The 18,180-nt window shown below is 45.7% G+C and overlaps 1 protein-coding gene across 1 annotated transcript; it reads left to right on the top strand.

The window, feature by feature from the left end:
* The first annotated feature begins 14,739 nt into the window (after positions 1-14,739).
* IER3IP1 (immediate early response 3 interacting protein 1) lies at positions 14,740-17,774 on the top strand. The gene is made up of 3 exons (XM_086629503.1): positions 14,740-14,832; positions 16,540-16,641; positions 17,573-17,774. Exons 1-3 carry the CDS (start codon positions 14,742-14,744, stop codon positions 17,626-17,628), a joined length of 249 nt encoding a protein of 82 aa, XP_086485629.1. The 5' UTR covers positions 14,740-14,741; the 3' UTR covers positions 17,629-17,774.
* The last annotated feature ends 406 nt before the right edge of the window (positions 17,775-18,180 follow it).

Raw genomic sequence — 18,180 nt, forward strand, 5'->3', positions numbered from 1 at the left:
AAGTGAGACTGAGGTGCTCCTCAGGACATCTTACTGATGTGAGAAAAAGAGATTGAATCATGGGGCCTGGACCACTCTGTAGTAAGCAAGTGATCTTCCATTTTCAGTTTATTCACAATAAATATTCCAGTTTATTCACAGACATGCAGTAATGGATAAAAGGCAAAGCCTGGACAGTCTGCTTAGCTACAAAGTTATGCTGCCTGGTTTTGGTGTCCAAGCTTTATAACCGTAGGATTTGTTTCAGATCCCTCTGATTCGTGACAATAGGAGGGGTAATGGCTGCAGTGAAAGGACAAGGGCTAATGATTTCACACTAAAAGAAGGTAAATTCGACTAGATATAAGGAGGAAATTTTTTACAATGAGAGTGGTGAAACACTGGGACAGTTTGCCCAGAGAGGTGGTAGATGCCTCATCCCTGGAAACATCCCAGGTCAGGTTGGACGGGGCTCTGAGCAACCTGATCTAGTGGAAGATGTCCCTGCTCATTGCTGGGGGTCAGACTAGGTGACCTTTAAAGGTCCTTTCCAACACAAACAATTCAATGATTCTATGCCATATGCAGTATTTCAGAATAAGCAGCATTTTGGACCTGGCATCTGTCCTTGCATAACAGGAACAGTGCTCTGCAAGGGGAACTGGATAACAGTGAGGATGACAGGCCAGGTCTGTTAGAAAGGCATGGTAATAGCCTGACCCACAGAGAGAGAAGAGTTTTGGGAAGGGAATTGGCAGGGCTCATAGACAGAGCTTTAAACTAGGTATGAAAGGGGGTGGGGGTGAAATCAGGATCACTGGAAGGGAGCCGGAATGCAGCATGCCAGTGCTGGTGGGGCAGGAATGCACTAGCACGATCGCGCAGTCTTGTGAATTAGCAAGGGATCAAGGTGTCATGCTGGGTTGCAGACAGAGCACAGGGGTTGTTGAGGGGTTGGTTACTGTGGAAACATCTGAGCATCATCAGGGGGCTCCAGGTACCTCATCAGGGACCCAACTCAAATGCCTCTATATGAATGCCCACAGCTTGGGCAATAAACGAGAGGAGCTGGAGATGCTTGTGAGCCTGCAGCGCTATGACCTGATCGGCATCACAGAGACATGGTGGAACGACTCCTGCGATTGGTGTGTTGGACTAGAGGGATATAAACTGTTCAGGAAGGAAAGACAGGGGAGACAAGGAGGGGGTGTTGCCCTCCATGTCAACGAACAGCTAGAATGCATGGAGCTCCACCTGGCAAGTGATGATGAAAGAACCAAGTGTCTGTGGGACAGGGTGAAAGGAAGGGTAGGAGACTTTACAGTGGGACTGTGCTACAGACCACCCAATCAAGAGGACCAAGTGGATGAGGCCCTACATAGGCAGATAGGAGTTGCTGCTCGTTCACAAGCCCTGGTCCTCATGGAGGATTTTAACCACCCTGATATCAGTTGGAAAAACAACGCGGCGGGGAACAAGCAATCCAGGGGATTCCTGGAACGCATTAACGATAACTTCCTTATCCAAGTGATAGAGGAACCAACGAGGAGAGGTGCCATGTTAGACCTCGTTCTCGTCAATAGGGAAGGGCTGGTACGTAATGTTGAACTTGTGGGTAGCCTTGGCTGCAGTGACCATGAGATGGTGGAGTTTGAGATCCTAAGGGCAGCTAAGAGGGGGAAGCTCAGCAACCTTGAAACCCTCGATTTCAGAAGAGCTGACTTTCGCCTCTTCAGGAACCTCCTTGGTAGTGTGCCATGGGATAAAGCCCTGGAAGGACTGGGAGCCCAAGATTGCTGGTTGACTTTCAAGGATCATCTCCTCCACGTTCAAAGGCATTGCATCCCTAAAAGGAAGAAATCAGGCAAAAACACCAGGAGACCTATATGGATAAACAAAGAACTCCTGGCTAAAATCAAACACAAAAGGGGATTACACAAAGCATGGAAGCAGGGACTGGTAACCTGGGATGATTACAAGGAAGTTGCTCGTGTACTCAGAGACCAGGTTAGAAAAGCTAAGGACCTGACAGAGTCAAATCTGGCCAGCAATATTAGAAATAACAGAAAAGGATTTTATAGGTACATGAGAGAAAAAAGAAAAATGAGAGAGAGTGTGGAAAGATACGGGTGACCTGGTTGCTGAGGGCATGGAGAAGGCTGAAATTTTCAACAACTTTTTTGTCTCAGTCTTCACTGGCAACCACTTGAACCACACCACCCAAATCACAGAGGATGCTGGCTGGGTCTGGGAGAGTGAAGAACCACCCAGGGTAGAAGTAGATCAGGTCCGGGAACACCTAGAGAACCTGAAGGTGCACAAGTCCATGGGACCTGATGAGACACATCCACGGGTCCTGAAGGAACTGGCGGCTGAAGTTGCTAGGTCACTAGCCATCATATCTGAGAGTTCCTGGCAGTCTGGTGAGGTTCCTACAGATTGGAAAAGGGCAAACATAACCCCCATCTTTAAAAAAGGGACCAAGGACAACCAGGGAAACTACAGACCAGTCAGCCTTACCTCTCTGCCAGGTAAAATCATGGAACAGATTCTCCTGGCAGCTGTACTAAGGCACATAAAAAATAACCAAATGGTTGGTGACAGCCAACATGGCTTCACTACAGGCAAGTCGTGCCTGACTAATTTAGTGGCCTTCTATGACAAAGCCACAGCGCTGGTTGACGTGGGTAAAGCAACAGATGTCGTTTTCCTGGACTTGTGCAAGGTGTTTGACACTGTCCCACACGACATCCCTGTCTCTAAAATGGAGAGACACAGATTTGACAGATGGACCACTCGGTGGATAAAGAACTGGCTGGATGGTCGCACTCAAAGAGTTGTGGTCAATGGTGCAATGTCTACATGGAGGCCAGTGTCAAGTGGTGTCCCTCAGGGGTCTGTTCTGGGTCCAGTGCTGTTCAACATCTTTGTCAGCGACATGGATGACGGCATTGAGTGCACCCTCAGGAAGTTTGCCAATGACACCAAGTTGTGTGGTGCCATGGACTCACTTGAGGGAAGAGATGCCATTCAGAGGGACCTTGATAGACTTGAGAATTGGGCCAGTGCAAACTGCATGAGCTTCAACAAATCAAAATGCAAGGTCCTTCACCTGGGTTGGGCCAATCCTGGGCACAAATACAAACTGGGCACAGAGTGGGTTGAGAGTAGGCCTGAAGAGAAGGATTTGGGGGTGTTTATAGATGAGAAGCTCAACATGAGCCGGCAGTGCGCTCACGTGGCCCAGAAGGCCGACCGCATCCTGGGATGTATCAAGAGAAGCGTGGTCAGCAGGTCAAGAGAGGTGATTCTCCCCCTCTACTCTGCTCTTGTGAGACCCCACCTCGAATACTGCGTCCAGTTCTGGTGTCCCCACCATAAGAGAGACATAGATCTGTTGGAGCGTGTTCAGAGGAGGGCCACAAAGATGATCCAGGGGCTGGAGCACCTCTGCTACGAGGACAGGTTGCGGGAGCTGGGATTGTTCAGCCTTGAAAAGAGAAGACTTCGGGGAGACCTAATAGCTGCCTTCCAATACCTGAAGGGAACCTACAGGAAGGCTGGGGAGGGACTTTTTACAAGAGCGTCCACTGATAGGACAAGGGGAAATGGATTTAAGTTGAAGGAGAACAGATTTAGATTAGATTTTAGGAAGAAATTCTTCAGTACGAGGGTGGTGAGACTTTGGAATAGATTGCCCAGAGAAGTTGTGGATGCCCCCTCCCTGGAGGTGCTCAAGGCCAGGTTGGATGGAGCCTTGAGTAGCCTGATCTAGTTGAGAGGCGTCGCTGCCCATGACAGGGAGGTTGGATTAAATGATCTCTGAGGTCCCTTCCAGCCTATGCCGTTCTATGATTCTATGATTCGTATAAATGTGAGTATGGGTTTGGCCTGGCTTTTTTCCTATAGAGTTGTATTTTCTTCAGTCACTCACTTCTTTCTTATGCAACCTGTAGTTACACAGATTTTTTCACAATAATTCCATTTTAAGTTAAGCTTATTGATCCAAAGAGAGTAGAATTTGAAATGCAACTTCTAGACTTCAGATGCAAGCTCTTTTTGATACCTGAGAACATACTGGCAGACAGTTTTTCTTCTGTTTATTAACTGGATGCCATCAAGATACATACCGTGATTCCACATTTCATTTATAGTCCAGAAGAGGAGACAGAATAGAATAAAATAATGATCAGAAATCTGTGTGTCACGCATAGAAGCTGGAAATACGTGTGTGCATGTGTATGTGTCTGTGTGGCAGCATTAGTACAAGGTGACACCTGAATCTGTCTCAAGCAAGATTTCCCTTAGCACTTGCTTTTTATCCACTCCACTTTCCACTAATAAGGTGTGTCACAGCTTTGAGCTTCTACAAGAGGAATATTATCATGATGAAGGGATAAAACCAAGAGACAGGAGATCTGCTCGAAGTTCCGAGACGTGCCATAGACTCTCTGACTGATGTAAGACAAATTGTGAAGCCTCGGTTTCCCTGCCTCGGCATCAGGTTAACGATCCATCCCTGCCTCATATGCTTGCTGTGAAGAAAGCTTCACCCACCATTTTGAGCAACTCGGTGCTTGGATGAGGGTTTCAGCAACAAACAGTATTGCTGTGGTAAAGTAATGTTGTTATTTGCCACAAAGACAGAAATTGTATTTTGGGTCCCCATCATTTTTCCATCTAGTTGTTGATCATTCACAGTTACTTTCTTAGGTGATGGCTGACGTTTTTTACAGGAGTTAAGCACTCCACTTTTGGAGGTAGTGAAAGAAAAGGTATAACCTGGGCTTGAGAAACTTGGGCTCAGGTACCTTTTCTTCTAAAGTCTTCCTCTGTGTCCCAAGGCAAATTGGCTGGGACCAGATAAAAGTGTGTGCTAGACGTGCTAGAGTGTGACACCAACATGCTTGTCCAGGCCAAGATCAGGTGCCATAGACAAACATAAAGTCAAACTCAAGGCACCTGGGTAAGAAAGACCACTGCCTCAAGAGAAACATTCAGGTTTTTGATTTAAGATTAAATTCTGCTTTTTGGATCTGTTCCATCTTGCTTTGATTCCCAGTCTTCAAAATGGCAATAACAGAATCTATCTCACAAGGAAGTTGTAAAGATAATTTACATTATAGATGCTGAAATGCTCAGATATCATCAATGGATCTAAAATCAATGTACTGGTTTTGATTAAACTGCAATCTGAATGTCTGTTGGCTTTCTTCTTCAGGATGGTCCATGCTGGTGAAGAAGGTTTCCACAACACGGTGGTTTCCAAGGAAGAAGGTGCTTTACTTTCCTGTTTGTTAACATTTAAAATCTGGTTTGCAGTGTTTATTTGTGTGGCGACACTACTGACAGGTGTCAGACAATAGCAGTGTTATCAAGTACATAAGGTTAGCAGATAAACTGTTGAATGGGCTTAAAAGGTATTCATGAATTAGCCATGTTAGACCTATTTCTGTTTGGGTTTTGGAGAGGTCAGAACGGTGGAAATAAAAGGAGCTGTTGCAGCAGAAGAGAGGAGCGGGAAACTTGGAGGCAGGGGTAGATAGGGGACATCTTAAACTGAAAGAGGGGAGATTTAAATTAGATATAAGGAAGAAATTTTTTACAATGAGGGTGATGAGGCACTGGACCAGGCTGCCCAGAGAAGGTGTGGCTGCCCCATCCCTGGAAGTGTTCAAGGCCAGGTTGGATGAGGCTTTGGGCAACCTGGTGTAGTGGAGGGTGTCCCTGCCCATGGCAGGGGGGTTGGAACTGGATGATCTTTAAGGTCCCTTCCAACCCAAACCGTTCTATGATTCTATGACATAAGCCAAATTTCATTCTGTTAAGTCTGGAATTAAACGCAAAAGGCAAAAAGGATGGAAACTGAAATTGGTAAGGGTAGAAGTGGATGGAAAGTGCTAGCTAGAGAGGCAGTAAGATTTGGGATCCTGCCATGGCTTTACTGTGAACAGGTGGATAATATATGGAATAAATTCATGGTCTAACAGTGCAGGGCAGACTTCTCACCTCAAGATCCGTAGCGCAGGGTTTCAGCCCTGCAAAGCAGTTTTGCTTTATACTCTGGTAGATAAAGACACACGAGTTAATTAACCGAGCTGTGAGATTTCTGAAGAAAAAGTAGTTTCCCAGGACACTTCCATCCATGGTTTGTAGCACAACAATTGCTATTTGCATCCTGTAACAATCTGCAGTCATTTCACAAAAGGTTGCGTTTCTTAAAGCTATTTGTTGGCAAAACTCACCTGTGATTTCCATACTTTCTTTAAGGTTCATCATCATCTACTTATGGGATTGTCATGGTGTCTCTCAGTGGAACCCTCTTACTGTTGGTCACCATCAGCATAGCAATAAGTGTTCTCTGGAGGTGAGTGTTAGGGGAGAAGGAGGGGGTCCAGGGTCGCCAAGGAAATGTATGCAGAAGTGAATTCCTCCAGGAGCCAAGTGCGATCAGAGAACCCATGGGAAAAGCCTGACAAACCATAGCGCTTCCTGGGGTCCTCCTTTTTGTAGGCTCCTTCTCCATCAGCCCACTGCAGGGTTCTTTAATGGTGGCTGGAGAATTGCTAGAGTGGGTGCTTGGGTAATACCAGTTTAGACTTGTAGAATCACAGAATCATTTAGGTTGGAAAAGACCTTTAAGATCATCAAGTCCAACCATTAACCCACCACTGCCAAGTCTACCACTAAACTATGTCCCTAAGCATCACGTCTACACGTCTTTTCAATACCTCCAGGGATGGTGACTCCACCACTTCCCTGGGCAGCCTGTTCCAATACTTGACAACCCTTTTGGTGAAGAAATTTTTCCTAATACCCAATCTAAACCTCCCCTGGCACAAGGTGTGGCCGTTTCCTCACATCCTATCACTTGTTACTTGGGAGAAGAGACCAACACGCACCTTGCTACAACCTCCTTTCAGGTAGTTGTAGACAGTGATGAGGTCTCCCCTCAGCCTCCTTTTCTCCGGGCTAAACAACACCAGTTCCCTCAGCTGCTCCTTGTAGGACTTGTTTTCTAGACCCTTCATCAGCTTCCTTGCTCTTTAGGGCAATGACATTTGGTTTTGTTTTATATCTGGACCAAATTTTTCTCCCCCTCCCCAGATTTTACTGAAACACATATTATATATTGTATATTATATATTGTATATTATATATTGTATATTATATATTATACGTATTGAGATTTTATTGAAGAAAATTAAGAGACCCAAGCCCCTAATTTGTCACTACTGTCAACATTTTCATTTTTTTCCAAGAAGAATCTGTACTCACAAGAAGAGGGACATTCCTTGAGATGTTTATTTCTAGAACAAGAAAGTAAACAATATGTTTTGAGAAATCTCTTTGGACAAAAATTGTGTTCAGCTTTAGTTTGAATGCAGCTTGCCAAATGGAGGAGGGTGATGGGATGCTAAGACATGTTTTAGAGAATCATGGAATGGTTAGGGTTGGAAGGGACCTCAAAGATCATCCAGTTCCAACCCCCCTGCCATGGGCAGGGACACCTGCCACTACACCAGGTTGCTCAAAGCCTCATCCAACCTGGCTTTGAACATTTCCAGGGATGGGGCAGCCACAGCTTCTCTGGGAAACCTGTTCCAGTGCCTCACCAACCTCAGTGTAAAAAATTTCTCCCCCAGATCTAATCTAAATCTCCCCTGTTTCAATTTAAAGCCATTGCCCCTTGTCCTATCACTACACACCCTTGTCAAAAGTCCCTCTCCAGCTTTCTTTATGCTAAAGGGCAGAATATTAGAGGGGAGAGGAAAAGGTCACCTACATAAGTAATTAAATCAGCCTCTATCTCAGCTATCAGTTCTCTACTGCCAGTAGTTATATCCTGTTATTGACTGGATTAGGTTCAAAACACAAACAGCTCTCCATGCTTATCCAACACCTCATGATTTGGTTTGCTCCATTTCTGTTGTGCCAGGCGCTGCACATCAAATTATTCCTCCAGAGATCTCAGTACGTGTGTGGTGGTGGAGAATATTACAGTGAGGAACAATAGCTCTGATAAGATTTCAACGGTGGATTTGACTGGTCCGGTGTGTGTAAGCTACGTTTCTGACAGGCAAACTGTATCCCCAGAGTTGGCCATCTCTGAGGAGACAATTTCCATTTCTGAGTTACCATTCTTCTCCTTTGCTGTCTCGATGACACCCCTTGATTCAGCGCTAGAGTAGTGATGGCCCACAGCTTCTTCCACCAGCAGCTTTCTTCCGGAGAGAAAAGTGGAAGGAGGACTCGGGTGGTATGGTGGAGAGCTGATGGACTGGCATTCCCCTCTTTGCTTTCTCCACCATAGCTTTGGACTGCGAACTTGTTCCACATCAGTGGTATAAAATGCAGGAAAATGGAATTTTTTCTGGAAGTGTGGAAAGAGCATAGAAATGGGTACCTTATCTCTGTGATGTGTTGTGTTAAGAATTTACCATAGACACATATGTCTTCTCATACTATCTCTTTCTGCGGGATGAGTCAAGGGGAAAAAAATGCAGGGGAGGACTTTTGGTAATTTTTACAAAGATTTCCCAGTCCCTCTTACTCACACATGAACCCCACACGTTATGCCGAGACCTAACCTTCTGCACGTGCGTTCCTACTAGCTGTACAGCTCTGTGGCTACGCTGATGTTATTGGACAGACTGCAATTTCTTAGGTCACCAGGTTTTTGATTTTTTTTTAATCTGCCCACTTTTTTAATCTTAGGTCAGGTTTTCGATTTTTTTTTTTAATCTGCCCACTTTTTTAATCTTAGGTCAGGTTTTCGATTTTTTTTTTTAATCTGCCCACTTTTACAGCCTGAAGGAAGATACTGCCTATTAATCTTTAAACTGAGTGCTGCAACTTTCCCAACACCAACGACCTCTGCCTCTGGTGTGTCCCCAGCTTGCTAAGGAACAAGCCTGGCTGTTCTCCCCATTCAGGTGACAGTTACAGGGGACAGTCTGAGATCAGATCTGGCATGGAGAGGGATAAGTGCACTCCCTGGCTCTGGCCAGCCTAGTTCAACTTCATGCCCTTTGCTAACCGCTGCTTGGAACCCTGCAAGAGCTGGAGGATGTAATTTTTCATTTATCTTACTGACTTTTTTGGCCTACCTCCTGCATGTTTTCCATACAACTAGATGGAAAGTGGAAGGAAGCAGGCGAAAGGCCCTTTGACCAATGGCTATTCCTCCAAAAAGGCGTCTGGCGTGGTCCGTTCCTCCTCTGTGCTCACACGTTGCAGAGCACTGAAAGTATCTGCTTGATCATTAAGGCACTTAACCGTCACCGAATGGTTGGAAGGGCTGTTGGCATCAGTGACTGTGCCTTAGCGAATGGCTTTAGCTAACCTTGGTGGACACAATGCTCTCATGACTCACGTTTTCAAACGGCAGACCGAAGGTCCACCAAATGTACGAACAGGAAGGCTACAGCCTATGAGCTTCCTCCCCTTCCGGGCGTAGATGGGGCCACTTGTTCACTGGGGAAGCTGTTGATGGAGTGTCTGGCCCCAGCAGGACACACTGTGACACCAGCACACTCAAGTAAGCTCGCGTCCGTGATGCTTAGGAGACTTAGGGCAGGCAGGGAAAGATGAGGCTCTCCTGCACAGAGCCATGCAGGCATTTCAGAGACCCGAGTGAAAATCCATGTGCTGTGCTGCAAAGGTGGTCAGACTTTGGTCACCGTTAAAACATCTCCGTATTTGTCCCCAAAGGGCAGCTTGAGTTAACTCTTCTATTGGCAGAGATGGAAACCAGACCTGATTCTGCAGCTGAGGGGACATGATAGCCATTCCCGGTGGAGGCTCAGCCACAGCAGGATCCTTTGACGTTAGCCATATTCTCACTCAAAATATTGCTACTGACACCACTGTCCCTGGTCTGATGGAAATGCATGTCCATGGTGTTAAACACCAACTCCTTGCCCATAACAGCCTGTGCCATGTTGGTCTCCCTCTTTACGTACCTCTATTTAATGGGTTGCTCCTGCCTGTCCACCACCCATAACAGCAGCCTCAGGCACCCCTTCTCTTCGCTGTCCTTAATACCACGGCTCTTTCTTCATGCGGCACAGAGGCAAAATCCGCCCCCTTGCCAAAATTCATGGAGCTGTTTCCTCATCCTCCTCTAAATCCCTCCTTAACACCCGCTGCTGCCTCAACACCTGCAAATCCTGACCGTCTGTCAGCGGTTAAGGCAGGGCTAAGCAGAGACTTCCAATTCTCTGACAAAGTCTAACTTGTTTTCTTGCTGTCCCATTCCCCGTGTTGGCCTGCTTTTGATAACCACCGTCTTCCAGCTGAGACATGGACTGGAAAATCCCTACGCCTGTCATCCCTGAAAAATATCTACGTGGTAGCGAGCATAACGGGCTTTGTTTCTGGACTGGTGTATTCCAGCACGAACGCAACGCAAACGGTGACTGGGGTGAAGATGACAATAGTCACAGCACAATATAAATGTAACATGATGTAACATGACGTAACATGATGTAATACTGTACTATGGATAATGCCGAGATGAACACCAGCGTGTGTGTGTGTGTGTGCGCTGGACAACAAATGACATTTAAAGGCTTGTTACGGCTGGGGCTAAGCTTAGGAAATGACACCAATAAATTTAGGTGCAAGTTCTGAATTTTGTATTTGTTTTTCCTTCCTTCTTCGATCTCCTTTTGTGCATGAAGCCATATTAGTGTCCCCTCAAGGTACAAATCTTAGGAAGGCTGGCAGGCTGTGTTTTTGAAGGGGATAGCTACTCACTTTCCAAATAAGCAAGGGCAGAGATGAGGCTGCACAGCACATTTGGAATCATGATAAGACAAAGATCTTTCCTGTATATACTTGCTGAAGGGTAAGAACTGGATACTAATTCTCTCAAATGTACAAAATCTTTCTGCATTCCCAGCTTTGGTGGTTAAAACAAACAACTGGGCATTAAATCAGTTAAATAGAATCATAGAATCATGGAATGGTTTGGGTTGGAAAGGACCTCAAAGACCATCTAGTTCCAACCCCCTGCCATGGGCAGGGAAACCCTCCACTACACCAGGTTGCCCAAAAATATTCAATACTCAAATTGCCCAAAAATACTCAATTTCTGCTTACAAGAGAGGCATTACATATGTAAGATGCATTGTTAACCTGTGCAGCAGGTTGACAGTGCAATAGATGTGGTGAGTGAAGGATGGCACAGGCTCCAGTTTCGCTGGAGCGAAATGCACTTTGGGATTTGGGAAATCCCAGCAAAATGCAGCTACGGGATTTATTTATAGCACCCAGCCGAGCCACAGAACCTACATTTTCACACACACAGAATCCTTCAGTTCATGGAGTTACTCATGGTAGAGGTTGGTACCTGGTTGGCAGTGTAAGGACTCAACTCCTTGATTCCGATGGTTTGTGTCCGCTCGGAGCCCCATTAAGGTAAAACCATGATCTAGGAAGCTTCTTTCTGGACTCGGAGGGCGAATATTTAAAGTTTGCTCATCTTCAGCTCATAAGAGATGACTGGGCCCACTGGCAAAGCTTGTCTAGACACACGAATTAGCAACCACTTGGCACAAAGCGCCGAAAATAGAGGGGCTGATGCCATACTCCCATTAAGGGTCTTCTCACCGGCGATTACAGAAGTCAAATCAGGGTAAAAGAGTTGCCACCAACATAATGCATTTCAGCTTGGGATTGGCTGGGTCAATGTCCAGCCTTTCCTGTCTAAGATAGCTAGAGGAGGAAACTCAAAGCTAGTTTAGAAAATAAACTCAGAAGATGGTGGCAAGTGAGGCGAAGGGTGTAGGGACTGAAATCATGGGCAGACTTCCTTTGACCAGGTATTTTCTGACCAGGAATAAACTAATGTAATCCTGATAGTGAGACTCGGGGAGCTGTACTGTCTGACGATATCGAACAACAAACCGGGAATAAAAAACTCCAAGGTCTTCACAATACTTCACAGGCCTGAAGTTTAATCCTTTGACATCTGTAAGGTGGTTTAAAACTCTCCTTTATGGTGATTGACTGCACTCTGCAGATGACACCGCAGGAATTTGCTGCACTGAAACATAACACCTTAATGAAGACAAAAAAAAAAAAAAAAAGCTTTCCTTCTAATGCAAGCAACTTGGTCTGGTTTTCCCTCCAACCACGTAACACGATGATTCAGAGATAAGACTCGTGTGGTTGTTAAGTTGCCATGATGGATTTTACAAAGGGGAAAATCACGTCAAGTTTATGTAAGCTTGATAGCAGCTGCTCTTTGGAGATACATCTTAATTATGGGTAAAAATACTAAGCCATAACTTGTATACTTACTTTAAAAACCTCATTTTTTTTTTCAGTGCCATAATTCTAAACATTAGCTCTTCACTGAGGTTAGTATTTATTTATAGGTTGGATACCGTAAGGAGGTAGCCCAGGAAATGTTACTTGATGACGGTGGTTATTAGACGTGCCTGTTAGTGACCCCTCATATTTATCTGTATTTAATTATAGAATTACTGCCATAACGCCCTAAGTTATGTCTGAGAGCAAAAGGCAGTTCCATTTGTGAGACCATTAGATGCCAGCACTCACAACTTCTTAAAAAATAGTAATGACCTTTGGGATGAAATCTTTTCAGCCCAATATTGACTTTCTCTTTGTGCGTGGAGTTTGGTAAAAATCAAGATCAGCCTTTTTTATTATTTATAGACACACGGAAACAGATGGTTTGAATGATTAAAAAAAGCTTTTTGCAAACTTTGGGGGCCTCTGGGCAACTAGAAATGGCTCCATTTTAAAATGTTGAACCGATACTTTTTAGGAGGTTTGTGGCTATACTTGATTTAAAAATCTAGATGAGAAATAAAGATGTTGGAATTCCTAAGCTTGCAAATGTGCCAGTACACCTGAGCAGTGCCACTAACCACTGACGCACATGACACCAAGCATATACGTAAGGGTTTGCAAAACCAAGACCAACATTTGAAGATAAAAATTTTGAGTTTTCATACAACAAAACACTTCAGCACATGCTCAAACCATACTGATTTCACCGGAAGCACAACAGATCTTTTACTTGCTTCCCTGAATTGAGACTACACTCCTTTTTGAGACAGAAATAACAACAAATATTTTTGACCTGATGACAAAACTCTGATGAATATGTTTGATTTTTTTTTCTCTCTAGTCTGTCTCCCTTATATAATATTTGTAATTTCAGGAGTAAGTTAGTAACGAAATTTGCCATGGCTCTGGTGATGGGGTGCTTTCTCTTCCTTCCAGTTCCAGCTGCTGAAACGTAATATAATCTAATAGTAATGATTATTTAGATGCATAATACTACGTCATCGACAATACTGAAGCAAGTGTTTTGGTAAGGAGAGCTGAAGACAAGCAGCAGCCGAAGTGTGAGTTTCTTCATGGCTAATTCAGAGGGTATCTGATTGGGTATTGATCGTATGGTCCCAATGCTTAATTAATTGCTGAAGTGTCGGATCACCTCGTGCTTGCTGGTGAGTGGATCTTAACCTAGAGCTGAAGCACGGAGATACAATATTGATAAACTGTGAATAATTTAACCAGATCATTTCAGAAGTCTGTGGCAGGGCAAATAATCGAGGTGGGGTCTCTCCAGTCCACCACATTAAGCACAAAGTTATCATTTCTATCGCGGCGAATGAGTCTAATAACCATCAAAGCGCAGTGATTATGCAAATCATTGTACCCTGATTGAGTAATAAAAGCTATCAACCATTGGGAGTTAAGGGGTTTGCATATTGTATGATTACTGAGAAATAAAAGCAGAGTGATTATGCAAATCACCCCCTTCAGCCTATCGGACTGGAAGATGTAAGGGAAAAAAAAATATTGTATTTATGCATCAATAACTATACAGTATCCCTGAGCTCCAGTTATTATTATTTTTGTTATTTGACTGCAGAAGTACCCAGAGGCCCCGATCAATCCCATATAAAATATAATTGTTTTCTTTCAGGTTCTGCTAAGAGTCTTGACTTCTGCAGTCATTACATTTTGGATGAACAACAACTGGGACCTGAGCCGATTTCCTTCTCGCACAAAAATGTAAATCAATATGCACTGGAACAGGTTTCCCAGAGAACTTGTGGCTGCCCCATCCCTGGAAGCTTTCAAGGCCAGGTTGGATGGGGCTCTGGGCAACCTGGTGTAGTTGAGGGTGTCCCTGCCCATGGCAGGGGGGTTGGAACTGGGTGATATTCGAGGTCCCTTCCAACCCAAACCATTCTGTGATTCTGTGATATTGAAAAAATACAGGAGAAGAGAAGAGGTACTGTCCATAAAATTACACATATATATATATAAAAAAGGGAATTCTTGCATATAAAGCGGGTTTTGTTTTTAACTGATTCTACTAATATTAGATCATTATCACGTGATATCCGTGAGGGCCACCTCGCCGCCCCGCACCGGGATGCTCCTTCCCTGCCGGCTCCCACTGTCTGGAAGAGGCGACGTTGACGCTAGGGACGGCGAAAGGAAAGGATGCACCTTCCCGCTGGCTCAGCCCGGACGGGAACCAAAGGCCGCTCAATTAATTAATTAATTAAATTAAAACTCCCCCGCGGGAACGCGCTCACGCGCGCACGCCGCCGACGGACGCGGGGGCGGGGGAACTCGGCGCCCGACTGCGCCTGCGCAGAGGCGCGGCGGAGGCCACGCCCCCCCCCTCCTCCCCCGCCCCGCCACGTCCCGCGCGGGCTGCGCGGCGGGCCCCGCCCCGGCGGCGCACGGCGGCGGCGCGCGCCATGGCGTTCACGCTGTACTCGCTGCTGCAGGCCGCGCTCCTCATCGTCAACGCCGTCGCCGTGCTGCACGAGGAGCGCTTCCTCCGGCAGGGTGAGCCGCTAGCGGCCGGCCGCGGCCAGCGGGGAAGGCGGAGGCCCGGGGCGGGGCAGGCCCGGCCGCCGCAACGCGTCCCCCGTCCCGTCCTCCCCCCGCCCCGGCGCGGCGGGAGATGCGCGGCCGCGGCCCCGGCTCTCGGCGAGCCCGGGGTGCGCGGAGCAGGCTCTGCGGGTGCTGGGTGGGGGGGGGCCGCCCGGTGTCGCGGAGGCCCCTCCCGACCCGCCGGGCTGCCGTAGCCCCTCCCACCCGCAGCCTTTCCGTGTCGGTGTCGCGTATCAGCGTGCAAGGAATTGCTTTGGGATTTTCGGTCTGGAAGCTGAGTTTCTTGCTGTATGGTGGGCGTCGCTCCTGTCGTCGCTCCGTCTCTTTCTTTTTCCATCCGTGATTGGTCTCGGCAGTTTTGTCGCCGTTTGTGCCGCGTGTCAGGATGTCGTGAGAACGTGAGATGGTTTCTCCCGTCTTGCCGTGCCTTTTTCTGATGCGATGGCGCTTCTCAGTCTTGGCACGCTCACGCTTCCGTATCCTCAGTAGTGAAGACAGATCCCCGAGGTTGGGCATCCTTGTCCCTTAAAACAAAACTTCACGAAACACAGAAACACCTGCAAAGCCCCGGAAAAGTTAGCTTTGACCCAAGCTTTCCCAGTTTCCTGATCCTGAGAGTCCCAATTTCTCCAAGTCAGGCCGAGCTAGGATTTTAGGCAGGAGCGCGGAGAGTTAGCCCGTTCCCTGGTAGGATTCATTCACGAGGGATCTGCTCGGTTTGGGGTTTTCTTTTACTTTCCTGACAAGCAGCAGCTCGAGGAAAAGGGAGGTGTGAGGACTAACAGGACAAGTCAAGCCACTCATCAGGCTCAGGAGACTTGGAAATAACTCCAAACTTATCCGAGTGGGAAGCAGCAGCTGGCAGTGCTGGTGAGGGAGAGGACTTGCCTACTGATGCCAGTGCGATGCCAGCAGATTGAGAGTGACAAGGAAGGGGAAAAAAAATCACTCAAAAGTTGTCTCTGGAGAAAAGAAACTTACAGGTTGCACGGTGCAGCTTCGAATTCCGACAGCTGCTCCCTTCTCTGCTCCGCTCGTCACCGAAAGGGTCGGGGCTGTGGCCAGCAGGAATCAAAAATCCCTGGTCCTGTCACTGCTGGGGAGGAAGGGTCCACGCTCTGCCTCCCTGCAGCAGGTAGGGAGAGGGTTTCTCCTGCGAAGGGCTTTGTAAACCCTCAGTATTTCTGTCACTCTCTGAGAAATTCCCAAGTAACTTTTTGCCTTCGTAGCAGTTACAAAAATCCTCCTGATTTGGAATGCGTTGCCCGTTTTATGTCATGCATCACTTCGTACCCAAAAATTATTCACTGTTTTATCTTTTGGTAAGGGGCTGTGAACAGATGGTAGTTTGTTTTTATTTTGGTGGGTGTTTTCCTGAAGCCCAGATAGACTAATTTGGTTCTCTGGCACGTGGGGAACAGTGGTGTATTGAAAACGTAAGGATTTCCTTTATGGAAGAGTTGAGCTGTCGTTACTGTTGTGTTCGTTAAAAGGTACATTGTTTTAAAACTGGTTTTGTTCAGTATATTGCTTTAAAATTTCATCTTGAAATAAAGCGGATCAGTTTGTAGTTAATGATAATACTACTGATAGCGTTTGTTGTGGGTTTGTTTGTTTTTTTTTTTTTCTAACATGTCTGGCTGTTTTTGTGTGACACAGTTGGCTGGGGAAGCGATCAAGGGATTGGAGGTTTTGGAGAGGAGCCAGGAATTAAAGCACAGCTAACGAACCTGATCCGATCCGTACGAACCGTTATGAGAGGTAAGGTGGCGATCTGTTGGTCAAACATTGTCTGCAAGGTTTTGCTTTGTGCTTTAAGGGAATGATCTCAGCATTTTGACTGTTCTTCTCTTACTGAACAGCTGCTTTTTCCGCTTCTCATTCCCAATCCGTCCTTCTTTTGGGTTCCTTCCTTCCCGCGTGGGAGGATGCAAAGTCCCAGCTGAGGTGCCCCAAGTTTGATAAAGTGTAAACATTCCCTGCCTCTGGCTAGTGGTGCTGCTGCTGCATCTGGTCTTTCCCTGGGATTTTGGAGCTGAGGGAAGGCTTGGTGATCAATCAGAGTCCGCAATTAGCTTCACCTGGGCTAAATTCCATTTTGTGTGAAGTACGTGGTGAGGGAAATGTAATTCCTGCGATTCTTACAGGTAAGCCAGGCTTATGTGCCTCGAAGGGGGGGAAAAAAAACACTCTTAACTTGTAAGTTACTGATAGTTTTCTTCACTATAGGTACACTAAAAATTCTTTTTGTAGGTGATGATAAACAGAAATTAACGACTCTTACCTGTCTTGCTCACCACAGAGTAAAAGCTGATGCATTTCTTGTAAATCACAGCAAAGCCAAGGGTAGAAACTGACTTGGAGAGGGTTTTGTTTCATTTGGAGGAAGGATTGTTTGGGTCAAAGTTATAATATGATGGGCTATATAAAATGTTGCTTCCTAATTTTTAGTATTTTAGTATAGTTATTTAGTATTTTAGTATTTATGTTTTTTAGTATTTAGTATAGTTTTGATCCTGTCTCCTTCCACTAATCCTGATTTTCGCATAAGAAAGTCCAATGTATTTTAAAAATGTTGATTGATTTTTGCTCTTTAAAAGGTAGTCTACTGAGATAATAAGAAGTTCTGTCACTTTGTGATGTGCAAAAGAAAATTTTCACAATTTCTTTTTTTTTCCTTTTTCCCCTGCAGTGCCGTTAATAGCAGTGAACTCCGTTACAATTGTTCTCCTCCTGTTGTTTGGCTGAAGATACCTGTTGTGAAGTCTTCCGGACATCCAAAGAAGCGAGTTGCTAACCATGACTGCTTTAAGTTTTCGGGGATCCAGCATGGTTTAGCTGTCAATTTGACCTTCAACTTAAAAATAATAAAGACACTATTTCTATTTATCCTATTTCCAAATGTTCACTTGCAGTTTCATTAAACGAGATGATGGGATCAGTGCAACAATGCTGTGAATGTGTTGGACTGTGACAAGTTCTGTTGCTGCCTGTTAATACCGCTCACTGTTAAGAGCGTGCGTCGTGACATGTTGCAGTGATTGTCCTTAGGATGCCATTTTCAAATGTCTCGTTACTCAGGGACGAATTTCCTGCTGTACACGTCACGATTTTTTTTTTTTTAAATTAAGAAAAACAATAGTGGTTTTTTAGTTCCATTACTACCAGAGTAACACCAATTAGGAGAACACCAATTTAAGAGAACACCAGTTAGGCTCTACAGTTGTGATATGGAGGGAGATAAAACTTAGATGGGTAAAATCCCGATTCAGTTCCCACTGGAAGACGAATTTTCCTGGT

This window comes from Tauraco erythrolophus, chromosome Z (assembly GCF_009769465.1).
Source record: "Tauraco erythrolophus isolate bTauEry1 chromosome Z, bTauEry1.pri, whole genome shotgun sequence".
Taxonomy (NCBI): Eukaryota; Metazoa; Chordata; class Aves; order Musophagiformes; family Musophagidae; genus Tauraco; species Tauraco erythrolophus.

Excerpts from the sequence above, each read along its gene's own strand:
- IER3IP1 (XM_086629503.1), top strand. The coding sequence starts at position 14,742 with ATGGCGTTCACGCTGTACTCGCTGCTGCAGGCCGCGCTCCTCATCGTC. Across the intron at positions 14,833-16,539 it reads GGAGCGCTTCCTCCGGCAGG|TTGGCTGGGGAAGCGATCAA; the intron begins GTGAGCCGCTAG and ends TGTGTGACACAG. Across the intron at positions 16,642-17,572 it reads CGTACGAACCGTTATGAGAG|TGCCGTTAATAGCAGTGAAC; the intron begins GTAAGGTGGCGA and ends TTTCCCCTGCAG.